This window comes from Sebastes umbrosus, chromosome 15 (assembly GCF_015220745.1).
Source record: "Sebastes umbrosus isolate fSebUmb1 chromosome 15, fSebUmb1.pri, whole genome shotgun sequence".
Classification (NCBI taxonomy): domain Eukaryota; kingdom Metazoa; phylum Chordata; class Actinopteri; order Perciformes; family Sebastidae; genus Sebastes; species Sebastes umbrosus.
Genome location: NC_051283.1, coordinates 26,910,089 through 26,937,731, shown reverse-complemented (window position 1 = coordinate 26,937,731; position 27,643 = coordinate 26,910,089). Strand labels below are relative to the sequence as shown.

The 27,643-nt window shown below is 42.8% G+C and overlaps 1 protein-coding gene across 6 annotated transcripts in view; it reads right to left on the bottom strand.

Moving 5' to 3' along the window:
- Positions 1 to 27,148, bottom strand: part of nfatc1 (nuclear factor of activated T cells 1) — a 51,219-nt gene extending 24,071 nt beyond the window's left edge. For 3 of the 6 annotated variants that reach the window (XM_037795697.1, XM_037795699.1, XM_037795698.1), the window contains exons 1-6: positions 26,783 to 27,148; positions 23,573 to 24,608; positions 23,123 to 23,282; positions 16,315 to 16,520; positions 13,643 to 13,815; positions 8,807 to 8,947 (exon numbers count right to left, since the gene is read on the bottom strand). In XM_037795697.1, coding sequence (XP_037651625.1) covers positions 8,807 to 8,947; positions 13,643 to 13,815; positions 16,315 to 16,520; positions 23,123 to 23,282; positions 23,573 to 24,608; positions 26,783 to 26,801 — 1,735 coding nt within the window. In that variant the 5' untranslated portion in view covers positions 26,802 to 27,148. The remainder of the gene's footprint in view (positions 1 to 8,806; positions 8,948 to 13,642; positions 13,816 to 16,314; positions 16,521 to 23,122; positions 23,283 to 23,572; positions 24,609 to 26,782) is intronic. The other 3 variants (XM_037795695.1, XM_037795696.1, XM_037795694.1) reach the window with 2 other exon arrangements.
- Positions 27,149 to 27,643: the final 495 nt, after the last annotated feature.

The following is a 27,643-nucleotide window of genomic DNA, read 5'->3' as shown; positions in this document are numbered from 1 at the left end:
TCTCTTCACTTTGGGAACCTCTCCAGAAGGGAAGCCTCTGCAGCCGATGTCGATCCACAGGAGGTAAACATGTTTTTCAGATCTCCCTCTATGTCTCTCTCTGTTTCTCCCTGTCTGTCTGTTTTTCTCTCTCTCTCTCTCTCTCTCTCTCTCTGGCTCACATCTCACATCATTTTTCACATCAATACAGAGATAGAAAAATCTAATTTAGCACTTTGTTTTCTGTGCCCGGCTACCTACTGCCAGGAAACTTCTCAAGAGCCGGAAAAAAAGAGAGCGAGCGTTTGAACGCGTGGGATGCCTTTTGTTTGAAAAGAGTGTAACGGATAATTGATAACCACAGAATGTAATTGATAACCACAGAATGTTCCAGAGTTATAGGGCAACATCTGCGCAACGCCTGCACCGATCCAATGAAAAAACTCCAGCAGCAGTTACTCTCCAGCTCCCAAACTCCTAGCGAGCTCAATATGGTTTCTAGCTCCCTGGCCCACTGTGCTGGATAATATCCAATATTATCTAAGTTAAACAACTCAGCCTGAAACCTCTCCCCCAAAACCACCCCGACCATATAAACCCAGTACCCCTCTCCAACTCTCACAACGCCCAAGCTCCACTTGCCTTGGCAGCGTCCCAGCGCTCGCAGAAGTCTTACAATTCACATTTCGTTAGCGATGGTCTATACAAATCATTACTGCCTCGGAACAGACATAACACAGAGCAGTCAATGGCACAGCGGCGGTGCGCCGTATAGAGTCACGGCGGCCGAGGGTGATCCAACAATATACAATACAGTTATTTGTCATGTTGGGTTTATAAAAGGGAATCAAACGGCTCCTTGTGCTCCTTAATTGGGGCTGGGTGGAGTGAAAGTTTGGTGCCCAGAGTGAAACAGCGGGGTGGCGTGTGCCCAAGCCCTCATAACGTACAGTAAATATAAACACATGCTCTACCCAGGCACACTGAAAGAGTTCCCTTGTCCTCCGACTGATGACTGAAACTTCTTCCTTCCTCCCGCCCTGAAAGCACGTGGATTTTGGAAGTTGCATGCGAGCCGCTGCGGCGGTGTGGGGAGGGGGTGGCGACTGAGCCGATAAATGGCAGCGGTTCGAGGACGAGATACTGACATCCACCGCTCCGCGGCAGCGCTACAGTGGCGCCTGTCACTTCACAGCGGCATCTGGAGCGCAAAGGCAGCGCTTTCACCAAGAAAATCAATCTCTGGAGTCTCTCAAACGGGGCCTGCGACTTTTTTATGAATCATGCACTGTAATTTATGAAAACATAATCCCCGCTGTTTATGTGGCTGTAATTGATTTGTTTATGAAAACAGCCATTGTTCTCAGAAGTGTCAGAGGCTGCCAAACCACTGAACGGCTTCAAGTGGAAGTCATTGTTCTGTGAGGTTTTGCTGACCGCCCTTCTCCTCCACACATTAACCACTGCTGAAAGCTAGCAAAGCTAACTGAGCTACCACATGTTACATTACTGTCATCTCGCTCGCGGCTCTCATGGGGCTTAAAGGAGGATGGTTATCTGTAATTTTCTACAGGTAATTCCAGACACCATCTGGCAGCCCTGCAGCACCATAATCCTCTCACAGTTCGGTTTTCAGGTTCCAGTTACTTGTGCATCTGCACCGGCCAACAACGATTAGACTAAATCGTTTTGGGGGTTCCAGTCAACTCGTCCGGGTCTCTACCTGTCTGACGCTCTGACTCGTCTGCTCACAAAAAGATGGACAGGTGAGGAGTCAACAAAAAACACACAGCTACCCCGGCAGTTGAGGAGGTTTGACGCGCAGGGAAATGGTTATTCACAGCGATACTGAGTGCAGGCAGCTGTCCAGTGCAACGGACCAGATGTGAAAGAGCTCTTTTCACAAGAGGGTTTCTCCTCCTCTGCAAGGATTTCCTTCAGGATCTCTCACTGAAATTAAGCTATTATCAATCATTAGTGGGGAAACACTGAGCAGAACACCACACTTGATTAAAAAAAGACTGGAAGAAAGTAATCAATAAGAAAATAGAAAGAGGTAGTACACAAAACGTATCCGTACACTTTATGCAATGTCCATGTTATAAAGTATTAGCCAGAATTGGATGGTGTCTGCTGGAGGGTGTGCATTATTTTCAGATAACTGCACGGTTCAGAAACAAAAGTATTCTTTATCAAAAGACAGTGCCAATAACAAGTATTTATTTAACCCCTTCGAATCTTTCGTCTACTGTGGTGGACTCCGTGTGTTTCTTGGTTTCAACTAATGAAAATCACAATTTCGGTTAAACTGTTTTTTATAGGTCCAGTTTAGGGATGTTAATAATTAACTGTTTAACCGTTAACCGATATTAAGCATTTTAACCGATTAACGTTATCGGTTAAACAATTAAAAAAAATGTTAATAATGAATTAAAAAGCTGAGAAAAACTTGTCATTTCAAGGAGAACAGCTGGTCCACCTTAACAGCCCACCTTAAGACAGTGTGAGCTGGCGTTACGGATACCGGAAGTCGGCTCCCGTCTATAGCTCGTTTGAGCGGAGCGAGTTGTAGCCTCAACAAGCCTTCTTGTTTTTTTGCAACCAGAGGTGGCATGAAAGGATGGAACTAAGCACAACTGACTGCTGAATGTTTTCAGGTGACTCAAAAGGTTATAATTAACTTTGCTGAACAGAAAACACACTGTGAAAGGGTTAAAGTTCTAAGACGAAAACACGGACAACTCCCAGACCGGACAACGCCGTGGCAGCGACCTAAAAGGTAGTCCCGCCCTCAAGCATCCCCTGCTTTATGGTCCATTTGACTCTAAATGGGACCATAATATACTAAATGAACATCATGCTGTATTGATGAAGACTTGAAACTAGCGATTGAGACTATAAACTCATGTTTACAATGTTTACTGAGGTAATAAATCAAGTGAGAAGTAGGCTCATTTTCTCATAGACTTCTATACAATCAGACTTCTTTTGTGCAACCAGAGGAGTCGCCCCCTGCAGGCTGTTAGAGAGAATGCAAGTTTAAGGCACTTCATCATCGGCTTCACTTCTCAGACCTGGAGGTAGCGCACTGGGTAGGACCTTTTCAGTGTTGACTTCTTCCTTTCAAACATATAATATTTATTTATTTAGTTAATTTAGAATTTGCTGTTTATGTTTACTGTTCATTTTATTTGTTGTTCTTGTTTTATTTGTTACATGTTTGAAATAAATCGAACATAATTTCTGTTTACTTTAATTCAGATGTGTTCTATTTACTTTAGTTTTATTTATCTATCCTCTACTAAGCCTACACTAAATATAGTACATTATACTGTGCTTTGCTATGAGATATTACAGTAATACATTTTACAAAGTATTGTAAGATATTTGCATCGTCACTGTCCAAATTGAGTGTTTTTGACATCCCATTAGATCAGTCAGATCAGCTGATAAATGCACTGGAAACAAGGATGTTTTTTCTCTCAGCTAATGGAAACTGACATTTTGGAGACACATGCAACGTGTCACACCGCTGCTCTCATCATGACCAACATGTGAGTTTTGAAGTTTCATAAATAAACAACAAAGATCAGACTCTTTTTTTTTTTTCTTCTTCACACTGTGTTCAATCTTTGCCACGGTGACAAAAACACTTATTTTCAGGTGATTATATACTAATAATATATATATAATAATAATAATAATAATAAAATAATAATATATAATACTAATACAAAAACGTACTTATTACTATCATATTCCATTTCTGCCAATTGAAATGCCACACACTGTTCCTTAAATTAAACAAAAGAGTAGGACCTTACACATGTTTACTTCTGCCTACTCCTTTTCAAACATATCATATTTATTTGTTTATTATATTTAGAATTTGCTGTATATGTTTACTGTTCATTTTATTTGTTTGTTTTCTTATTATTTGTTACATATTTGAAATAATCAAATTTCTAGTCTAGTTTTGTTTATTTTAATTTAGATGTGTTTTCTTTGCCTTACTTTTATTTACTTTAGTCTAACTCTATCCTCTACTAAACCTAAACTAAATATGTATTTATGCTTTGATATGAGATACTACAGTAATACATTTTACAAACTATAGTTGCATCGTCACTGTCCAAATTTGGACATTTCTTTCAGAAAAACAGACATTTTTCTGCCTTCTTCATCAAACCGAACCATTAAAACCCCATTAGATCAGCTGGTAATGCATCAAAAACAGGGCTGTTTTTCTCAGCTAATGGACACTTTGGAGACATATGCAACGTGTCACACCGCTGCTCTCATCATGACCAACATGTGAGTTTTTTTCGATTTCATAAATGTACTTGTTTTGAAAACAGCAAAGATCAGACTCTTTTTTTTTCTGCCTCACACACTGCGTTCACTCTTTGCACTTCACTCTTTCATTTCTATCTGGATTTTGGCACCTTTAACCTTTTTCTTTCAGACAATAAATTACATCTGAGAACTCCTCCGGCCGAACACTAAACCACACAGAGAAGAAAAGCAAGAGGTGAATAAAGGACGGGAGGGCCTAATTTCCCAAATGGAGTGAGTGTGACTTATCAGAGACAGCATCTCCTGGGCAGCCCCGGGGCGAATGAAAGCAAGGTGAGAGATTGAGTCGGGGGTTTAGATTACAGGCCGATGTCTGCTGCGCTGAGGCCGCGCGGTAATCTCTTTATGACTGATTGGCTGTAACCAGGAGTGACAACCGGACCGATGCAATCTGGCTTATTTCTACTGAGGCGGCATCGAGGCTCAGGAGGGCGTGATATAGAGCAACGCTGACATGCAGTTACTGTTTTCAGATGTTGTGCTCTGGCTGAGGAGCAGGTGACCGAGTGTGTATCTATGGGGGGGAAACAGGGATTTCCTTCTGCGTGAGTCATGGCTAGCAACAACAACACACTCAAAAATATGAAATAAAAAAAAAGACATATGAACTCTCGCTGTCACCGTCTCCTCCTCTCTCGCTCTCACACACACTCAAACATGTGTCGTTTCCCCACAAGTGGAAACATCATTCAGACCGTCGGACACTAAAACAGAAACCAAAACAAATGAGATTCTCAGTTCGTTGGCAGCTTCTTAAAGCAGGGTGACCCATCCTGCCTGTAATGACAGGGGAAACTCTGACACACACACACACACATGCTTGTAAGGACGGGACGCATGCAAACACCCAATATGTCAATGCCCACATGTTCTGTTACCGCAGCTCTGTGAACGTTATTTTGCGAGAGTGCTTTATTGGAAAAATTACAGGAAAATAGTGCATCGGTAAAATGAAATACTTTTGAGCTCTTTTGTGGCAACAACATCCACCCGCTCCGGATTTATGAGTTTGATCGTTAAACGTTGGCACGAGTAAAATAACAATAAAGGGATATTAAATTTCCAAATTCTATCATCATAAATATGCAAATTTGTTGTTTTGCTTCCTGCCATATTTGTGTCTTATCACACCCCTCCACAGATTAACAATACTTGTCTACCGTATCTATTTATCGATCTATTCATACAGAGAGCAGCTGTAGAGAAGACCCAGTAGGATCCACAGATCACAGAGTTAATGAACTGGTGGCACAGAGGCAGCTTGGATAGAGAGAAGTGGAAGGATGGAGGGAAGCAGAAGGGGAGGTGGAGGCGTGGTGGGGGGGGCAGTGTTGTGGAAGCCTGGCTTAAGGGTGTTTCCATGGTAGGATTGCCCAGGAATCTGATGCTGATGCCAGACGCGGGGAAACCCTCATCAAAAACAAGGGAGCACACCCAACAACACCAGTCCAGAGGCTGCACATGGCCCCAAAGACAGTCGGATTCAGAGCTCAAACACAACCAGAGCAGCGACTGGACTGACCCACACAACGCCGTCAACTTCTATATCTGGTGATGCTTCAAAACTAGTTCAATTGGTTGGAGTTTTATACCCTTTTTCCAACTAAATGTTACGTAGGTTTTTAAACAAAACCCACTAAAATACGCGTTAGACTCCTTTCCCATTAACAGTAGACGAGTATGCCTTTCTGTTTTTTTCTAATGTGTCTCATTCAACGTCACAAACGTGCAGGAAAACAGGGTTAGTAAACAGCGATGCTGTTACGGTGGTTACTTCTTTTTTGTATCTGTTACTAATTGAGTCTCTCTTTCAAACTCTCAAACCAGAATTGGTGATTGTTGGAGCAGTGAAAAGACGTAAGGCCCTGACACACCAAGCCGGCGGTCGGCTGTCGGACAGTTTTGAGCGGTGAGCGTCTGTCGGCCTAGGTTTTTCGGTGTGTCCCGAACCGTCGGCTCTAGAGTTTTTTCGGACGATTCAGCATGTTGAATCGGCCCGTCGGTGAGAGAAATCACTCTGATTGGCTGTTCTGCTCAAAAGAATCAGTGCACGAGAAGAGAAACGGAAGTGAGGAAAGCCAACGAGTAAAGTCAAGAGGAGAAACAAAGAAGGCTCTTCTCATTTTTCATCTTCATCTCATCTGATCGTTCCAATACACAGATATTTTCACAGCGACATGGTCATCTGGAATGATGATTAAGTGGTGAGTGAGAGTGGTGTGAAAATGGTCGGCAAACGCCGCTTTTGTTCCATGTACGTATCATAACAACGGCTTGTACAGTATATCCGCCGTCCACGGTCTTCTGGTTTCCCGTTTTGAATGACGAATACAGACTACTGCCACCTGCTGGTAGGGAGGGCAGAAAGTACGTGGTAGTCGGCCGTCGGCTGGAGTCTTTGTGGTGTGTTCGAGTGCAACTTTTTGGCCGAGACAAAGGCGACGTAAGGCAAATAATATATTCACTTAAAAGTCGTCACATAGCATCACGCTGGAAAAGTGGTGAAAATTAGCGTGTCCACCCGGCTGTCACGTTTCCATCACTGCCTATCGGAGCTGGAGCTGATAAATATCGTGACTACTACAGAGTCATTTGTCTCGGGAATGGATGCCGATTGTTTCCCACTGAAGACAAAAGCCAGATGTTAGTGGGTGTTAGTGGGTTTTCTGTCCAGTGGGAAGGGAGCTTTAGTTCCATATTTCTCAGAGGCAGAAGTAAACTTATTGGTTGGCAGAGCTGAAGAACTTATTGTGACCGAGTCAAACGGGGTCGGACTTAGAAACTGGTACGAGATGTTCATTTATGATTTCGGAAAAAACTGTTTGACTAAAAGGAATCCTAACTTCCACATATTCACTTTTTCTGTATCTTTCATAACATCACATTGTCTTCCTCAGCAGACGGAGTTTCATTTATTATTGTTATTATAGGATTTACATTATTTATCATCAGAAGATTGAAGATATTGTAACATGATTCATTTTTGTTGAGATTAATTTAATATGGATAGACTTCCTCTACTAATATTTCCTGGAGATTACTAATGGAACGATGTCCAATTCTATATTTTGAATATTTGTACAGATTTGACAAACTATTTTATTTTGCTCATGTATCTTGTTGTGATGTATTAACTTTATAGTTTGCTTTACCTATGACCTGAAGTTATTTTTTATGCTCAGGGAAGTTACCATATAGTAGCCCCTATCATGAAAAATAGCAATCTAACTGAAAAAATTATGTTCCAAGAAAAATAAATAAAAAAAGACATTTACGAGAAAAAATCTGTAATTATTATTATTTTGTACCTACAACGGCCCTAAATATTGTACTTCAGACTATTTACCGTCATATTTAATTAGGTATTTTTTTCAAATTCAGTCCATTGGAATGGACAGAAAAAATAACATATAATAAAGTATTTTAATATTTGTTTTATTGTTATTGATTTATGGGTGCATTTAGAGTAGAAATCCACCGTTTAAATATTTTTCTTTTGGTGTGTGTTTGGAACATAATTGGGTTTTGAACGGGTTTCTATTGAGCTAGAATCCAAGTATTAATAAACACAGAAGATGTTTCCAAAGTATTTTTCTTTTTTGAACCAGAGCTCCATCTTTGTTCTTTGTCTGTTAACTGTAGTTTAATCCAACCAGTGACTTTATCGTCTCCAGAGCAGAAACGTTATACGACTCAGCTGCTCCTCTCAGGAAGAGATCGGGGTTAATCGAAAAGGTTGGGAAGAGAGGGAGTGACAAGGCCTCGGCTCATTCAATCACTTCCTGTTTTGATAAACAATCTCACTCCTCCATTGTACGGAGCTGATTGTGTGGCCCGAGCAGCCTTGAATTCCTCCTTTCACAGGTGGAACAATGAAAGACTTCCCCCCCTCTTTTTTTTTTTGAATGAGTCACCGGGGCCGACAGGATCACACGTGTTTACACTGCTCAGCCTCGGCCCAAACCGAACCTCACGTTGCTCCGCTGAAGCTAATCAAGGAAATTGCTGTTTGTAAACCTCCTCGTATCAACATCTGGGAGCAGTCCCCCTCTCCCTCCAAACCAACACGGCTTCAAGTCACTAAAAGAGAAACAAATACTGACGCATGGCACACACACACACAAAAGTGCATGCATCCACTGCACGTGCACAGCCACCCACACGTGCACGCACGCATACACATGCTGCATTTGTGATCCATTCCTCTGCTGAACAGGCAATGGAAACTTCTGCAAATGTAAATCTGCTGGGTTAAAAATACAGCGCATTAATGTGCTCCACATGTGGCACTCTGGCAGGATGGAGGATATTTTGACGGCGGGGGGAGAGGAGGGAGGGAGAGGAGGGAGGGAGGGAGGAGGCAGTCCTGGGGATTCTCCAACAACGGAGAGGGAGACACACACACACACACACACACACACACACACACACACACAGCTGTACTAAGAGTCCAGAACTCCTCCTATTTTACCTTGAGCCTTTTCCACAAACACCACCTTGGAGTCGTGCTGGAAGTTGTGTCCGTCGATGTGCATCCTCTCCCCCCCGGGGGCGGGACACGTCTCCAAGCTGCGTTTATCCACCAGCGGCAGCTCCTGGGCCGATCTCTGGGCTGCGGGGAAGGGAGAGAAGAGAGAGAGCGGCCCTCATCGTTCAGCTAACACACACACACCCACTCCCCATGCAGACCTGAGCATCCAGACTGAGGCTGAATCGCTACCTAGACCGCTCTCACAGCTGTAAACCTCCACCTCTTTATGCTAGAATGAAGCCGCCTCTTTGCCAGTGAGTAAAGAGAGGCTCCATGTTGTGTTTATTTGTGTTTTCCCCAAATTATGGTGGATGTTTTGGTCTCAAATATTTGGTTTAAGAGTATCTTTTCCTCTCCCTGTGTTATTTTTACTTCTCTCTCTTACCTTCTGGCTTCGCTTAGTTTTTCTGCAAATATCTATTACTTGCCATGAAATATTTGCAAACCTTTTTCCGTCTAAATGTAACACTGGCCAGGTCTCTCTCTTGTGAAAGATAGCTGTAATTTCATTGTGATTGACCGGGATACATAAATAAAGGGTTCAATAAAACCTGAATATTTGTCCTCGTGCGAGGATCATCTTTTAGTAATTCGACGCTCCCGCTTTCTGATTTTGATAAAAACTCTAATTCCCTGTTTTTGGAAACCATCAATCGTTCCCACATCTCTCTGTTTCTGTGCGTCGTTCTGCCTCGCTCACACACACACAAAGTGGTCAAAAACAATTGCTCCGTGGCAGTCGTTCAGAAACTAACAATGGTCTATTTCAAGGCGCTGAGATCATGGTTTAACTACTGTCTTTCATTTACCTCATAAGACTTAATCTCTATGGCAGCTCTCGGTGCCAGAACCACATGAAGTGGTTGATGTGCCTGAGGTTACCCCGGTCCAGTGAGAGGTCAACTCCAGTGCAGCGCAGGGAGTCGATAGAGTTTATCGAGCAGGGCTTTCTGCACTGCCTTTACACAGACAAGTTCAAATGTAGCTCACAATCACATGCACCAGTAGCTACACGGCTGCATCGAATGATTGCTGTTCTAATGTTTCTCTTTTGATCCAGCGATTAAGGCGAGACACTGCAAAATAGTTTTTCACGCACTGCTCGATAGTGAGATTTTGACCTCTTTTGCTTCCATAACATGTCTTCTTTCAGACTAAAGGAAAGAAAACAACCAAAATACACATTTAAAGTGTTTATTCATTTGATTTTACTACACTTTGCGTCAGTAGATTTCTCCTAAATTCACCAAAAGTTAGCATTAGAAAATGACTCATTTACATATTTAAATATTACATTTCAGGGCTGTCAAATATAACTGAATAACAACACGTTAACGCAAACTGGTTTTAACGCCACTAACTTCTTTAATGCAATAACGCAACTTACGATTCATAGTCATAGTGTCAAGTCATAGTCAAGTCAGCACACTGACACACTGACAGCTGTTGTTGCCTGTTGGGCTGCAGTTTGCCATATTATGATTTGAGCATATTTGTTATGCTAAATGCAGTACCTGTGAGGGTTTCTGGACAATATGTGTCATTGTTTTGTGTTTTTAATTGATTTCTAATAATAAATATTTACATACATTTGCATAAAGCAGCATATTTGCCCACTCCCATGTTGATAAGAGTGTAAAATATTTGACTAATCTCCCTTTAAGGTACATTTTGAACAGATAAAATCGTGTGATTAATCGCAATTAACTATTTTAATCAATTGACAGCCCTACCTGTAATACAAAAAAGAATTGTCTTAATGTAAGTAATCAACTGGGGAAGTTTCATGGTGATATTTAGTAGTCAAATATTGTTTTATCCTATTCAACTGAAGTCTTTATCATATTTTTAGTCAGACTCTGAGCCAGAAATCTCCACTTCAGCAGCACTCACATACGCCAAACTATCCAGTTTCATTCTTATCTATATTCTAAAGGTTTTTACAGAGGGAGGGTTTGTTCATATAAAAACATGGTGAAAATAGATTTTCTATATCTGTTGACAGTATCTTCTGATTTAAGGGTCGATACAAACAGATACCAAAAATACCCTTTGACTCTAATGTGTCAACAAAATGAAACAAGAATTATCCAATGTCCAGATTTCTGTTCTGGAAATGTATGCAAAGTAGCACATATTTGATTTAAGATAATGCCTCATTTGCATATTTAAACATAACATTTCAGAAAACGTGTAATACAGAAAAATAATTGTCTTAATAAGATATAAATTAGGGAGGTATCATGGTGATACATATTAGTTCACCTGTAGTGTCTCCTTAAGAGTTTAGTCTACAACATTTTTATAAACTTGTGTAACTAATCCATCATAATGTCTTCGAAGGTTTATTTAGTCAGTAAAACTGCCCAAAACACAAAAAGCAGCAGATCCTCACATGAACTCAAAGCTTGAACCAGTGACTGACATTACTGCTAGATTAATAACTTTAATTGATCATCATAGTTTCTTCCTTTCGACTAATTGATTCATCCGTTTCTTCCCGACCTTTTTATCTTGTGATCTTTTTAAATTAAGCAATTTCCACTTGACCCCCCTCGTCACATGTGTCATGTTCTTATGAGTACTTCCACAAAGTCTTCTACCTTATATTGTTTGATTTGAGTAAATATTGGAGGCCTGGAAGCTAAATCCAGAAGTTTACAACAACAAGAGTCTACAGTCGTGCTAGTAGCTCTGTGAAGCTGCTTCAGGCTAAATGATCAAATCTGCTACCATGTTCACAATAATGATCGGGATGATACATGATGGGAATGAGATTTCGTTTCGATTTTTTTGTAGGTATTTGCTACGATGGAGTATTAGGGCCACATTGAGGGGAAAAAAATATCTGAGATTTCGAGAATAAAGTCGTAATATTACGAGAAAAAAAGTTGTTTCCTCTTCCACAGAAGAGTCAGTTTCGCCATCAGGTCCGTGTGGTTCTTTCTTCGGAATAAACACAGTTTCTTGCACAATCTTTTCAAGGTCCTGATACTCATGATAATGTGGTGCTGATGAGCTAAAAGATGAAGTAATTGGTTATTTGTGAAACATAAACTAAAGTATAACTTCACAAGATGCTCCACGTTCCTCATTTTCACACTATTTACCCTCTAAAATAACACGTTAAATTAATACTTTATAATACAATGACTTTTCTCATAAAGTTATGACTTTATTCTCGAAATCTCAGATTTATTTTTTTTCCTCAATGTGGCCCTATAATACTCGTAGCCGTAATTTGGTCATAAATCAAAGTATTGGACAAATTTAAATTTGAACTTGATGATGGCGCTATAGATGAAACGTCCGAGGATCATCAAAGTGATTACAGTTCATCCTGAGGGGAACATGAATGTCTGTACCAATTTCCAAGGAAAACCATCCCAAATAGAACGGATCAAATAATCAGAAAAAAAGTGAATGTACTTTTGTGTAGCAGAACATTTTCTGGCATCCCATTGATCAACCCCTAAAGCCTCTAGACCACCTCATATTTGATATTATATGATTATAATTATGGTAATATTCAAAGCATTAAATCACTGTGGAGAAAAATCTGAGTCATCCACCACTAACATGAATTCAGTGCTTAACTCAGTTTCTCAGAGAGAGAGAGAGAGAGAGAGAGAGAGAGAGAGAGAGAGAGAGAGAGAGAGAGAGAGAGATATTAAATAAATTAGATAAAAATTAGATTTTTTTTCAGAATCTAAAAAGAACATTTAAAGTGTGATTCAATCCATAAAAATGTTAATAAGATACTGTATAAATTTAATACAGTAGTTCAACATTCTGAGAGATTTGCTATTTCTCTTTCTTTCTCAGAAGAGTTTTTACGTTTTCCTTTTACTCATTGAGACTATGCGTAAGATATAAACGCAGATGGTAAGAAAATAGTGGCCATGGGTAAAAAATATTTTTTCCACACGGTGCGTCCCCTGGACGGTAAAGCATTACGCGGTCATTGTCATTGATCGGTGGCCGATCTTTACCAAGATTGTAGCCTTGATTGGTGAAATGAAATCTGTGCTGTGACCGGTCGGTGAATTGTTTTTAGGTTTCTTTTGTTTATTTCTGTTTATTTCAACATGGATTTGTTGTTCACAACGTAGTCGATAGTGAGCTTACTGTGTCCTTTCAGATTTTAATGCGTTAGAGACGCAGGACAACGTGTTGATAGTCGACTAATTAAAGCAATATATAAAAGGCATTAGATAAATATATAAAAGGCATTAGATAAATATATAAAAGGCATTAGATAAATATATAAAAGGCTTTAGAGGAGCGAGGAGTTTAGGTGATATTTTTAAGGAAGATCAAATATGAGATGATTAGACCACTTGTATTTTTTTGTAGTATATGTTTTCATTTTATTTGGATGTAGAGTATTTGGGCAGACTAATGGACTTCTGGCATATAAGATGTATTTCTCTCCATCAGCTAAAATGTATAAACATCATAAAGTTTGATTTATGTAAACAGAAATGACCACTGACTGTTAATTTGTCCATTTCTACACGGTAAAGTTTATCAGACTATTGTCTGGGATTTATCCTATAATTATTATTACTGTCAATGTGTACTTTATTTATTTTAGTTTTAGTTTTTTTTTTAATCTTATTTCCTTTTCTTTCTCTTAACTTAAATTTAACTTTGTTTTTTGTTCTTTATCCTTTTTGCATCGTCAGTGGTTGAGGGTTGAGTGAGAGGGACAATCTGTTTGTATGTTTCTGTACACCTGATGTTACTCCCAATAAATGCTTATGATGTACTCACAGCACTCGATGGGGTTGGATGAAGCCTGCAGGGACACCGTTCTCCCCGTGGCCTGGTTGATGTGAACTCTGAACACCATCCTCACACGTGTGTTCTTGCGTCCGATGTCGGTCTCCCCCTTTCTCAGCTCGATGTCCGAATTGCGCAGCTTCAAGATCCCCGCGCAGTCAATTCTGTGTTTTGTGGGGAGACAAAAGGAGAAAGGAGTTTTGCCAAAGTCCGTCTGTCAACGAGGCAAAAAATAAAGACATACAGTATATACTCTCACAGTTAATCAGGCTGTGATTTATATATACGGCAATGCAGCCAAAATCAAAAGGGATTTCCACTCTGGACTCCATCATGCTGCACAGCCCTGACAGAGGCCGCAGTCATGTCAACAGAAGATTAACACCACCACCCCCCCAACAGAGCGTTCACACCTCAGTGCATCCGCTCTTGGGTGGAATTCAAACTCTATAGAAAGAAAAGGCTGGGAACATTCATCACATCAGGAATATCTCTGTTATGACCCACAAGAGATGCTGAAGTACCGTTACGCTTCCACAAATCTGTAACGATTTCTTTTACAAAGTCTTCATCAGACACTTAATAAAAGCCCCCTTCCTCCTCTTCCCTTCTCCGTCTGCACTCATCTAACGTTTTCACGCTTAAATACTTCGAGCCTCTCCAAACGCTTTCTGGCTTTTCCATCGCTGTGCTACTTGATGCTGCATTCCTCAAAGCCTAGTAAATGTCAACTTTTACACACATTTGAACACTCCCTAACATTCTTGTCTCCAGACACCGGGGTCTGCTCCGCTGGCGAAGTAATCAGGTGTTGATGCTAAGGACCCCAGCTGTTCAGCTCTCCGCCTACGCATGCAAGCGGAGCGCAAATCCACATACTGAGGCCGTTCGTTCAGTGCCTGAGACAAAACGTTATAGAAAGAAAGTATTTAATGCTTAATCATTTCATTTATTAAGAGTTAATTGGAGTCATACCATGTTGACCGACGCCATTTGTGGTTTCACGTTAGCTAACTGCTGTTGATTAATGATTTAATATAACACACTGGATCGTCATGAAAAACTATCTGAGAAATATCATGATGCCTGTTTCTATACCACATAATAAAACGTCTATATGTCACACATGTCAAAAGGAATAAATCTCCCACAAATCTGTTAAGTACTCCGAGGCGTGTCCCCCCAGTGAGAAACCGTATCCTGAGGTGAAGTCGTTGTATAAGGGGAGCTTATGTGTTACATCCATTAAAACGCAGACAAAGTGCTGACGCTAGCGGGCCGCTACTGCCTGCAGCTCAGACAGAAAGCCCAGGTCTCTGTTAGCGGCCCGGAGCTTCCCCAGTAATCTGATCTCTGAGGCTTACAAAATGGGAAAGCCACACTTAACACTTTCACAACCCAAACGCACAAAAGGCAGAATACTGAACATCAGGAGCAAACTTCAGATCTCCAGATTGTTAGCTTTTTCATAGAAAGGCAATGATCTGACATGTTTTCACAGGATTTCATCTGCTCAAGTGGGACAACATTTCCCTCCTGAAGAGGACCGACGGATACCTTATGCCCGGTTCAGACTACACAATATCAGCCTGATTATAGTCCGACACGGCCGTCGTAGGGTGTCGACTCGGATCAGGAACGATCAATGAGTGTCGTGTACGAAAATCAATCGTTTTATCTTGTGTAGTGTGTCATAGTACACGACAACCGACGCCGCGTCTGGGACGCCTCGCGAGGTCGCGACGTCCCGTTGCGCGCCCGCTTTCGCTTCTCCCTTTGAGTTATATTTTTATTGTTTTCCCCTGGAGCCTTGTGGGCCCCTTTACATGGTCGGGCCCCGGGGGCTTGAGTCCCGGTGAGCCTGTATATTAAGAAATAGAGAACGGGTCGTCTTCACAGAGTCCGCCATGTTTCTACAGTAGCCCAAAACGGACAAACCAAACACTGACTCTAGAGAGAGCCTTTAACGTTTTTATATTACTTGCAGGCCACCGTACTTCTCCGACACGCTTGTGAAACTGCGGTAACGTGAGCCGCCGCCTAAATTTCGTTGCTCCTAAAGTAGTGTTATTATGTTAAGGATGTCCTCTGAGCGAGGCGAATGTCCTGAAAGATACCACAGCGTTACAGTTTTGCACTCGGCGGGTCACGTTACTGCAGTCTTTGCAATCTGCAACCTCCCCACTAGGTGCCACGAACTCCAACACACTGTACCTTTAAGTCAAGTCTCAAGTCAGTTTAGACCAGTGAAGTCTACGTTCACCAAGTCAGGACTTGGTATGTAAAAAAACAGCTTTGAAAGGTAGATGTTCACATGCTGTATTATTATAATGTGCAGAATTCATACATGATAAACTTGTTTATTGACTTGTAATTTACTTATGGAGACTTTTGACTTGACTTGGACTTAAGGACTTGTCTCAAGTTACTTGGACTCGCCCTGATAGACTGGAATATAACTCTAAAAAGTTTCACTTTCTAACCAGATTCAACCACTTTTCACCTACACATGTAGAATTATTAAGACATTTGGGACAAGTATCAAGTCATTTAAGACGGGCACACGTCAATTCTTGAATGAATCGAGACTTGACGTCCAAAACAAAGTCTTAAATTACTTGAGACTTCACTTCACTCCTCACTGGACGGATACTGATACTCACATGGCCCGCATGTTGTTCTCTGGCAGCAGAGGGATCTCCAGGATCTTGGTGTTGTTGTTGTGCAGGGCCTCGTGGCTCGGGGTGGACACCGTCTTCCCGGTGATGCGGTGGACCTGGTAGAAGGCGTGGGGCCTCAGCAGCCGGTCGTCAGCCGTGCCAATGAACAGCTGCAGGGTCAGAGGCTCGCTCTCCATGTAGCCGTGGAGCTAAGAGGGGAGAAAGAAAAGACACAGTTGTGGTTAAGCCCTTTCCAAAGAAACTTCCACTTGCATGCTGTTAAGGAGAAACGTAGGTCTTTCGGAGGTCAGGCTCTCAGCATGATGGTTTTCAAACAAAGCACCCATTTAGGATCTGGTAATCACCCATTTCATCTTCTTCAATTTACTACCAAAGGCCTGTGTACACTTCCTCAATCAGTTCATGTCAGGCCTGCCAAGATGTTGATCCTACAGTAGCTGAAGCTCAGAGGGCAGCCACTGCCAGAGAGCAGTAAGAACCACCTACAGCGAGCAGCGTTGGGATTTGAGACAGGACTAAGCTAGTGTTTCAGAAAAGTCAAAGTCATGTCAGTCCCACTGAGCCCCGGCCAATCAGGGTGAAGAAAAACTCTCAGCGGTGACCCCGCTCTGATTTTTATCAGTAAAACGATCCCGCCGCGATGGAGTCGGAGACAGCACAGGAGCGCTGCTCGCTGTAGCCGGTGGGCTCGTCCCGGAGCGTCTAAAAGCACTCCCAGACCTCCATAGGTGTTGCTTGACAGGAGGCCTCCTGCCTGGATGACCTCAACCACCCAAACTGCAGAGTGCAGGCAAGAGGCCCAAAGCCCACAGACTGAAACCTGAGAACAGCAGCTACTACTGACACACTGTCTGAGTTATGTATGTTGATCCATACAGTGAGACTGGGAGGAATCACAGAGGAATACTTGGCTTTTTGACATTTACTTTGATAGCCCTAGTTTTTAACTGAATTAAAATGAACGAGATTTTCCCTGTGAGGGTTTCCGGACAATATTAATTATTGTTTTGTGTTGTTAATTAGTTTCCAATAATAAATATATACATACATTTGCATAAAGCAATCATACAGTATGTGCCCACTCCCATGTTGATAAGAGTATTAAATTCTTTACAAAGATACATTTTGAACAGATAAAATATGTGTGATTAATTTGCTATTAATCGCATTTAAATATTTGAATCGATTGACAGCCCTTGTTTAAATATAATTGTCCAATGAGTAAACAAACCGGCAGATATTTTGGCGGGCAACAATTGCGGTCAAATGCTTCGTCCGGTTGCAATTTGCCATTAAAAAGAAGAAGAAAAAGAAGCGGTCAAATGTTTGTGGTAATGCTTCGTCCGTCTAAAAATAATAAGAAGAAGCGGTCAAATGTTCTGGTCAGCAGCGTTCGATTTGAGACGACACTACCCTGTCGAAATTCACACACTACAAGTAGTGTACACAGTGTACTAATGGAAGTATCTGAATTGAGACGCATCACAGGTCTTTTTTTGGCAAAACAGGCTAAGAACCGTTCTGTCTTTTTCATTAATATTGAGCAGTTTTGCTGCTCTTCAAACGTGGCCAATAGTCAGGTCGGTCTGAATAGGAGGAAGTACTATTGTTGGCCATTCAGGGTAAAGTAATATTATCGTTCCATCTATGAGGAGTTGATGTTCAAATTCATGCAATAATAACTTTTAATTAAACTTCACTTCAATTGCAAAACGTAAGGAATATTCTTATCTATAGCATATATATAAAAATAAAATAATCTGACCTCATGAGTCAAAACTGGCACGAGTGGGCGAGGAATATATGCACATCACCATCCCCAGACCACAGTGTTATAGAGGCAGATGCTGACCTAATTATACGCTGCTGTAGGATCAGATTGTCAGCTGAAGCGATCGGCGGGGAAATGTTGAAATGAAGACCGCAGCTTTCACTTGCATAAGAAAGAGCACTTGAGGAGAGGAGCGGCGCCCACAACAAGAGTGAAAGGCTCCCGACCGGGGAGGCACAACATGTGATTTGGAGGAGGATCCCCTGTCAGGGTTAAGAGCCTGCAAAGGCCCTGTATATTTGTGTAAGGAAATGGGTTGCTGCCTAGCAATGCTGTTTATTTGGGCAGCAGGAAGGAGTGTGATGAAGTGAGGAAGCACAAGGTTAGACGAGTTACTTTCAAACTGCAATTACAAACACATCGCTGATTATGTGCTTTGAGTTATTATCAGCATGAAATTCTAAGCAAATAGAAATAATCAAACCAGATAAAGTCATCTGAACGATTTCAGCTGCTTCTGATCGACTCCAAAACTTTAAAAAAGTACTCCTCCGTGGAGACGTTTGTGTTTTGTGTTTCATTTTAAGACATAAAAGTGGCAACCTTGAAATCGAGAAAACTGCTCTGAAGCATCTGTTTTATGAAGCAGCTGCAGCACACAACAGTTATGATTTGTTGATGCAATTAAATCCCTGTGATACCACTTCATGTAAAGCCTCCGCTCCTCCACCCTGGCAGTTTGACATTGGCAACCCCTCCCTAGTTCATATTATCACCCACAAGAGGAATGCCGAGACTCCGGCTGTTCAAGGCACCAGAGAAGAGGAGAGAGAAGGAGATAGGAGGAGGAGAGACGAGGAGAGAGGAGGAGAGAGGAGGAGAGAGTTGGAGAGAGAAGGAGAGAGTAGGAGATAGGAGGAGAGAGTAGGAGGTAGGAGGAGATAGGAGGAGAGAGGAGGAGATAGGAGGAGAGAAGAGGAGAGAGGAGGAGAGAGTAGGAAAGAGGAGGAGAGAGTAGGAGATAGGAGGAGATAGGAGGAGAGAGGAGGAGATAGGAGGAGAGAAGAGGAGAGAGGAGGAGAGAGTAGGAGAGAGTAGGAGAGTAGGTGATAGGAGGAGATAGGAGGAGAGAGGAGGAGATTGGAAGAGAGAGGAGGAGAGAGTAGGAGAGAGAAGGAGAGAGGAGGAGATAGGAGGAGAGAGGAGGAGAGAGGAGGAGAGAGGAGGAGAGAGGAGGAGAGAAGAGGAGAGAGAAGGAGAGAGTAGGAGAGAGTAGGAGATAGGAGGAGAGAGGAGGAGAGAGTAGGTGATAGGAGGAGATAGGAGGAGAGAGGAGGAGATTGGAAGAGAGAGGAGGAGAGAGTAGGAGAGAGAAGGAGAGAGGAGGAGATAGGAGGAGAGAGGAGGAGATAGGAGGAGAGAGGAGTAGAGAGGAGGAGAGAGGAGGAGGTGAGGGTGAACGGGGCTCCCTCTCCAGACGCTCCCAGCTCTAAAAGGATGATCTCAACCACACACAGAGATGGAGATAGCTCAGTGTGACCAGCAAGTCATCCTGTCATGCTTTTTTGCTTCACATGATATTTTGAATACAGTTTTGGTTAGAAATTTAAATTTGATCAAGGCCGAGAAAAGGCGCATGACTCCCGAGATATTAATCTACAAAAATGCACTCTGAAAACAACTCTTTTGGGTGTGTTTTTTAAGCAATGGGCTGATTGTGAAAGAAGACCTCACAGACTTGAATAGGGGGTATTTCCTCTCCACCAAAGTACAGCATGAAACCCTGAGCATTAACTGCGGTGAGGACTGCACACAGCACTTCACAGGGGCATACTTCAGTCTGCTGCTGGCGTTAGGGCGGGTGTGCGGTTGAGGCGGGCAGGCAGCAGCGATGGCATTGAAAAAAGAACAGAAAATAGCCGGCTTAGCTGCGCGGAGAAAAAAAAAAAGAAAAGTGCACCACACAGAACAGAACCTTCCAGAATAAACTCTGTAAAAGTCTGGGCAGGGTTTGAGTCAGGAGGGGCGGCGGGGACGAGCCGCAGAGGGTTCGTCAGCCAGCGTCCACAGCCGAGGCTGCAGCGCCGTGTGTGTACCGTGTAATCAGGAAGTCACAGAGATGAGGCTGCCTTGTCTGAGGCTCCCTCCAACATCCCCCCGTCAGAGCCTGCCAGAAACGTGTGTGGTTTTTAGTCGCTGCCGCCTCCGCAGGACGCGGAGCGCGATGATGTCAGCCGTACACACGGGAACTTTCCTAAACAAAGGGAAGTCTGTGTGGTTGGGGTGGTAGCTGGCGGAAAAGTAAGGGGGGAGGTCTGGGTTTAGGTTTAGAGAGAACACACACTCTCTTTTTTCAGCCCGGGGTGAACCCAGACCCCTGTCATTAAATCATTAGCACCTTCTCAAGGACAAATACACGCGTCCTGTACAGATGTGTGGCTGGAGGTTGCAACACGCTGGACGGTACAACATGTTTTGGTTTCTAAATGTCACGTTCCACAACTGCATATAAATATAATACTTCTGTTTTTCACAATATCCTAATATAACACATGAATAATGATTTGTTAGAGACACAGTGATCCTCTGTGGGATGAAACTTCTGTACTATGTGCTTATTGTCATGGTATAATGTTTTTGCAATTAATAGAAAAGAGAATGTATATAACCATTTAACATTTTTATTGTTTTTCAAGATCTGCCTGGAGCAGTCTCAGCCTGACTGAGCCAATATTATCTGCCATTTAGCTAACCATTAATATTATTAGTATTAGTATTATTAAGATAAGTTGACAGTGTTGTCAACTGATTGATGGGGAGGACAAACAAACACAGGATCTTCACCCACCGTTGTTGGTGCCACGTGTGAAACGAAAAAAATCAACGTTGACTTATCTTAACTTACGTAAGTAGTTTAACTTACATAACATACTTAAGTTACTTCACCTACATGTATATTAGTTAACGTTAAGTTACGTAACAACCCAAAACATGATCATTTACTAAACTTGACCAAGTATGTTGTTTTCAATTCACAACGTTAACCACGTGTTTAAATCTGCGACCGTCAAAACATAATTGAGAGAGTTTCATCGTATGGAAACGTAATTTTTAGGAGATGAGCTAAACACACAAAATGTAGGAAACAGTGTCTTTTTTTTACACGTCAAGCAGATACAGAGCAACATTAGCATAATTTGCCACCTGAAGAATAGAAGACGAATATTCAGTCTCCTTTAGACTCTGTTTTGGTCTCCACCAACTCCTGACTGATAAATCTGTCTCTTTAGCTGCTAAATGCTCCACTATGTTCACGAGCAAGTCACTAACTTATCTCTCTGGTGTTGTGTAAACTTAATTATGTCACACTATGTGCTTAGAGTTCGTATGTAGTATAGAATTGGGACACAGCTTGTTTGTCCTTAAAATAGCTGCTTAGCAACGTTAGCATCCCCACCATTCAAACTAAGGGCATGATTAGCTAACTGCTCCTCTGTGGCAATAAGGGAAAGTACTCATGCTAAAAAGTCATTTTATCAAAAGTGAAGGGCAGACATAGAAAACTCTGCCTCATATGTGACGAATGTCTGGTTAACTTGTAGACTTATTGTAATGTATTAATAAAAAAGTTAAAATGTATTAATTAAAGTGACAGCCCGGCTCACCGCTCACTTTGTCCGACTCGGTGTTGCAGACCCTTTTATTTATTCAGAGACTGAGGTCAGCGGTGCCGAGTAATGGTCGGGGGACCAGATGGGTTTAAAACCAAAACATATCTGCAGTTGTCCACATTTTTTTCCCTTTAGACTCGACCACCAGAGCTACTGTGGTTAAAGCTCATGACTAAGCTCTTACTGGCCATGCTACATCACTTTGTAACTGTCTGCGCTGCACTCGACTACGCAATGGAAAAGTCTGAGTCACCCTCGTCTGGACAGGAACTGACTGAGTGGACCGGTCTGCCTAATAGCATACCTATGGTATTCCATTCAGAAATGTGACATCTTTGAGTAGCATAACAGCCAGGCCATGAAACACATGTTGTCCCCATCTATTTTAACACATGAGGTAAAAAAAAACACAGGAAAGTGTTGAGGCGAGAAGTGACGAGGTAAGGAGAAGGAGTGAAAACGAGTCTAATGGCTGCACCGTGTGTTGGTCTAATCAACACAGGAAACCAAACAGTCTAGCTCAGTGGTTCTCAACATAGGGTTCGGGCCCCTGAGGGGGGTCGCGAGAAAAATCTGAAGAACTGCAAGATGATGAATGTGAAAATTATGTTTTATTTTGTTTTTTTTAAATGGGATTTTTACTTTTTTTCTCGTGAAACACTGGATCATTTTAGCTCTAAAAATATTAATATAACACAATCTAAAGAAGAGAAAATCTAGAAATATGGAACCTGTGGTAGCAGCCTAGTTGCACAGCAGTTTGTGAAATAGTCATGAAATTGAATGTATTGATTCGTGTACATAGACACGAATTTCCAATTTTTTTCGTGATGAATCAATTCGTATGTATTCCACATAACTGTGAACCGGGAAGTGGATAACGCCACACAGGGAGGAGGTCGGGGTGGATGTGACTTTCGCTCAGGAGACCGGTGTTCGTGTCCCGTGTGAAACCACAAGTCAAAGTTGATTTATTTGATTTATTTGCGCTTAAGTTACGCCACTTCCGATGTTATTTAAACTCAAACCGTGATCACAATCAAAACTAAGTAGTTTTGTTGCCTAAGCCTAACCAATTCGATCTATTCCTAAATCTAACTTAGTAGTTTTATTTTGAAAAGACTGGAGCGGAAATTTACACACGTGTTGCTGGACATTCATGGGGAAACACAAAAATACGTTGTTAAAAGTCGTGCTGAGCGTCGAGAAAAAAAAAGGGAAATTGGTGTCCATGTACACAGATCGAATAGATAAAATGTTGTGACTATTTCACGAACTGCCATGTGACTGTGTTGGAGGTAGATACTGCTCTAAGCCAAAGAAGTTAAGAAGCAGCGGTTTAGCAGACCTGAACGACTGGATGTCCTCCTGCCAGGGCCTTCACCGCTCCCCTGCTGCCCTCCGTCTCGTAGTGGGCTCGGTGGTGGGACTTGGGCTGCACGTCGATCTGCAGGCTGTACGGCCCCGAGCTGGACGGCAGCTGCCAGTCGAGGGCCGGCAGGGATGGGCTGCCGGGGCGAAAACATGTCCGACATGTCAACTTAGCGAGGAGGGAGGAGGGCTTATTTTAGATGCACTTATCAAGGTAGAATGTGCAGAATGTGAACAATGTTTGATTATATGTCAGAGCTTGTGATAAACCTGTTATGAAATTACAAATATGTTTAAACTTGCTTCTCAACAGTAAATATTCACAAGTTGTAAGCATAAATCATAAGCACACAAAAAGCTATTTCCCCTCAGGCTTTAGTTCAGGTTTGAGCAAATCTTGCTCCGAGGTGAAAATCCTCTTGCTTACCTGACATATTGCTTTGGCTTGGACCAGGAGTACGGGTGCTGTGGCACATCCAGGAACCCGCCACAGTAGCCCTCCTTCTTCAACGGCATTCTGTGTTCGTCCTGACAGAGGTCCCCTGGAAGCTCCTCGCCTCCAGGCTCCAGCTTCAGGCTGACGTTGGGGCTGTGCTCCAGGCTGGTCTTCCGGGCTTTAATGGGGATCCCCTCCCCGAGGTCAGCCACTCCGTCTGTGGTCAAGGCGTTGATGGCTGCCAGGATGGCTGAGTTGGTGTACTGGTTGGTGTTTGGCAGCCAGCTCTCCTCTGTGATACTGAGGCGAGGGGAAGTCTGCGGGGACAGTCCGGGGGAGTGGTTGGGCGAGTACGGGAAGTGCTTGTGCGTCGCCCCGCTGCCGTTGAAGCTGTACTTCCTCTTCGCGCCGCAAGGGGAGTTGGGCCTGGAGCCACGCTGGCCAATCCAGGTGTCGTCTGTCACGCTTGTGCGAGGGGAAGTGGAGGGGGAGTGGCGAGGGGAGCCGCCGGAGGTGCAGCCGTCGCCTGGCAGGGCGAGGGTGGAGCCCTTGGGGGAAACAGAGGGCGACTGCCAGGGGGAGTTCTGGGGCGAGTTGTCGTAGTTGTAGGAGAAGCTTGACTCGTAGGAGGAGGCGTCGGAGTGGCAGCTGCGGGATGAGATGCTGCTGGCTGGGCTCAGGCAGCTTGGGTCGCGGTAACTATCCGCACTGGGGAGGGTCAGCGTCACGATGGAGTTGACCCGCTTGGTGACAGGAAGGTTGCTCTCCTCCACCGCATCCTCAGGAAACTGACCGTAGGCCGTGATCTCGATACGAGGGCTCTCCAGGGTCGGGGCCCCGTTTGGGCGGACGCCTGACGATGAATAGTAGCCGGCCGCCCTCATGTCATCCTGGGTGTCATAACTGTGAGGCTCGCTGACAGAGACGGATATGACGGGGCCGGACTGGAGGCTGTGGTACTGGGAGGGAAGACAAGGGTTGCCCAGTGGGAGGGAGAGGCTGACGTTTGGCGTGTAGCCATATGCATCTGGAAAACAAACAGATTGACTTTGTTACCATGATAATCAAACACACATTCACTGGCTCCCCTTACTGAGTGGGAGACAGTTGCCAAGTTGAGTCTTATGAGAGCTGTTGCAGGGCAGAGGTGTTGCCTGTGATGGCAAAACAACAGCTTCCTTACCAGATTTGGATCTAGCTATTTCCTCGAAAAAACTTAATCTAAATGGGGATCCCCAAACGCACCAAGGCAAGCGACACAAAACATCTCCGAACGTCTCACATTATACACAGCAAAAGGTGGGAGCCACGAATAAAGGTGGGTAAATATAACTCCAGTCCAAAAATAACCAAAGGCAAACCCAGGTGTCTTTTTTTCCACTTCACATTGCCAGATTTATGCCACTTAATGCTGCAGCCCATAACATTATGAAAACACACACTCGTGCTTTTGTTGGCCAGTTTCATGTTCCAACAGCCATTGAAAATAAACACCGGAGGGACGCGATCGGTTTATTTGCATGCTGTAAAGGTGCACGCTGCACCCAGCCCGGGTGTGGAGGGGGGTAAAGCTCGTGGTCTCGTGCCAACGGGTCATATGAAACTTCTGCTCGTCTGTGGCGAAGGCTGAGGTCACAACCAGGGGCATGGGGAGGAGGAAGGGCATGGGAACTGGGAGTTGTGGTTATATGGTGCATGAGGCTGAATGCGACCACAGTGGAGCACATTGATACGGATGGAGACAGACACACAGACAGCCCTGCAGTCACCACAGCTCCTGTCTGCTGTAAATTAAAGAGAATTAGGGGCCTTCAACCATAAAGACCATGACATCAGCGCGGCACCGTGTGACTCCTTGCAATAAAAGAAAATGCTGCTTGCATTTAATGCTGCTTGCGGTTTGTGACACAGTAGCACTGAAATGTTTGTTTTCTATAGTTAGACTGCTGTGAGTTAGCTGGCACCCTAATAGGTAGCCTGGGGGGAGTGAGGGGTCTGCACCACCACCTTCACCATCACCATCACCATCAAATCACTCTGCTGAACACTCACAATTTGACCCACAATGCAATTAGCACAGGTTCAATTCGGACTATTTTGGGAACACTTTTTAGTCATGAGTGTCTCCACAACAGCAGCAGAACCACGCCCACACACCATGCCCAAATCACAGGGAGGGGCTCACACTGAATATCTCTTTGATACTGCTGCTAACTGCAGAGCACCGGGTGCTGGATTACACACATTAAACTGGGCACAAAGTGAATTTAATATAACATCACAGCTCAATGTATGGCATGTAGGTGTAAAGTGTCAAAACAATGACGAGAAGTTGAATAAATGACACTTTAACAACTTTACTGCACTGTGATAATAAAAAAAAGAAGGGAAGCCAAAAACCTTTTTACTGGGCGACTCTGTTCCTACGCTTACACTGTTGAGAATTTCCCAGTAAAATAACAGTAAAGAACTGGCAGCAGGGTTGCCTTTATGTTACTGTAAAATTAACATTATTATACTGTCGCTGAAATTTACAGCTTTGTACTGTTAATGAAAATTTTTATTAATTTCACAGTATTTTACAGTTAATTTACTGTTTAAAGATACATTATATAGCTGTTTTTCACCTTTCTTTTACATTATCTTACTGATTTGTTTTAATGCACTATTTATTTTTTACATACATTTTAATAAACATTATTTTTTGCCTAGATGAATAGACTTAGCAGGTTACAGACATAGGAATAGTCACACTTAATACAATTAAAGGCACTTTAACTTGTTGACACTTTTCCCAAAATGTGTGTCTCTAGCTACAAGCACAGAATGCAAACCATAACAACATGCAAGTGAAGAACAATAAAGCTAATTCACTGATTTTCCAATCATGTACAATGTACAAGACTCACATGTGCAGATCAGGTCCCAGAATTAAAAAAAATGCTGCATGAAACTGTTACTGATGATACTTTAGACAGTTGATCAGCAGTAAAGTGATGGTTTTTAAGAATGCAATTTAACAGGTTTTCTTCTGTAATAATAGTAAAGCACTGTTTTTGTTTTTAGCAATACTGTTGAAATCCTGCTGTAACTTAACAGCAGTTGTTTACAGTGCAGCATTGGCTTCATGTTCCAAACAGACGCTGTATTATGACAGATTTCTGGATGATATCTGGGTATAAATAAAAAGTCCAAACTCACCCTCCTCAGCTGATTTCATGTTCTTCTTTTACGCACAGAGACACGTCTGAGATCAAACTCTGAGTTCAGATGGGAGCGACTCCTTATCCATATAGCAGAGTTGATATATTCCACAGCTGTTGCTCAGGATCTTCTTCCTCTCTGCAAACAGTTAGAAATAAAGTCAGAGAGAGGCTGGTGCTACTGCAGAAAAATGGAGGAAAAAAAAAGTTGCATCCAAAATGGAAATCTAAACGATTCAGATCATGGCTGATGCAGACGTATTCTCTCTCTTTGAAAAGCTATTTGTTGAGATGTGTTATGCCTGCTGTGCTCTGCTGGGTCTCTGTGACGCACTGCTCAGACGCACTGAGGACTTCTGCGCTTTTAAACTGGGGGATCACCTCGGCTGCAGCTCCACCTCCTCCTCTCTCTCTCTGGTCCTCTGACGCATCTACATCTACACGCCCAGAACCACCAGATGCGTCCAGATGGAGAGAGATCCTCCTCTCTCTCTATTCACACTGGGGTTTCCAGAGGAGAAGGAGGGCCAATTAGCGGAGCTGGCAGTGAAGCCTGAAGGGCTCTGAGATGATGAGTAAAATAAGCCTCGCTGCAGGAGAGCAGACGCACCAAACCTCCAGTGATGTGAACAAACATCCCAAAGAGGCTGCAGCGCCTGCTAGAGATGAACATGAGCCAGGGGTGAACATAGAAACAGTGAAGTTCAAATACATACACTGGCTCCCAGTAAGTCACAGAATTAACTTTAAAGGTCCCATATCATGATCATTTTCAAGTCATTCTTGTATTTTGTGTTTCTACTAGAACATGTTTACATGCTGTAATGTTAAAAAAAAACTTTATTTTCCTCATACTGTC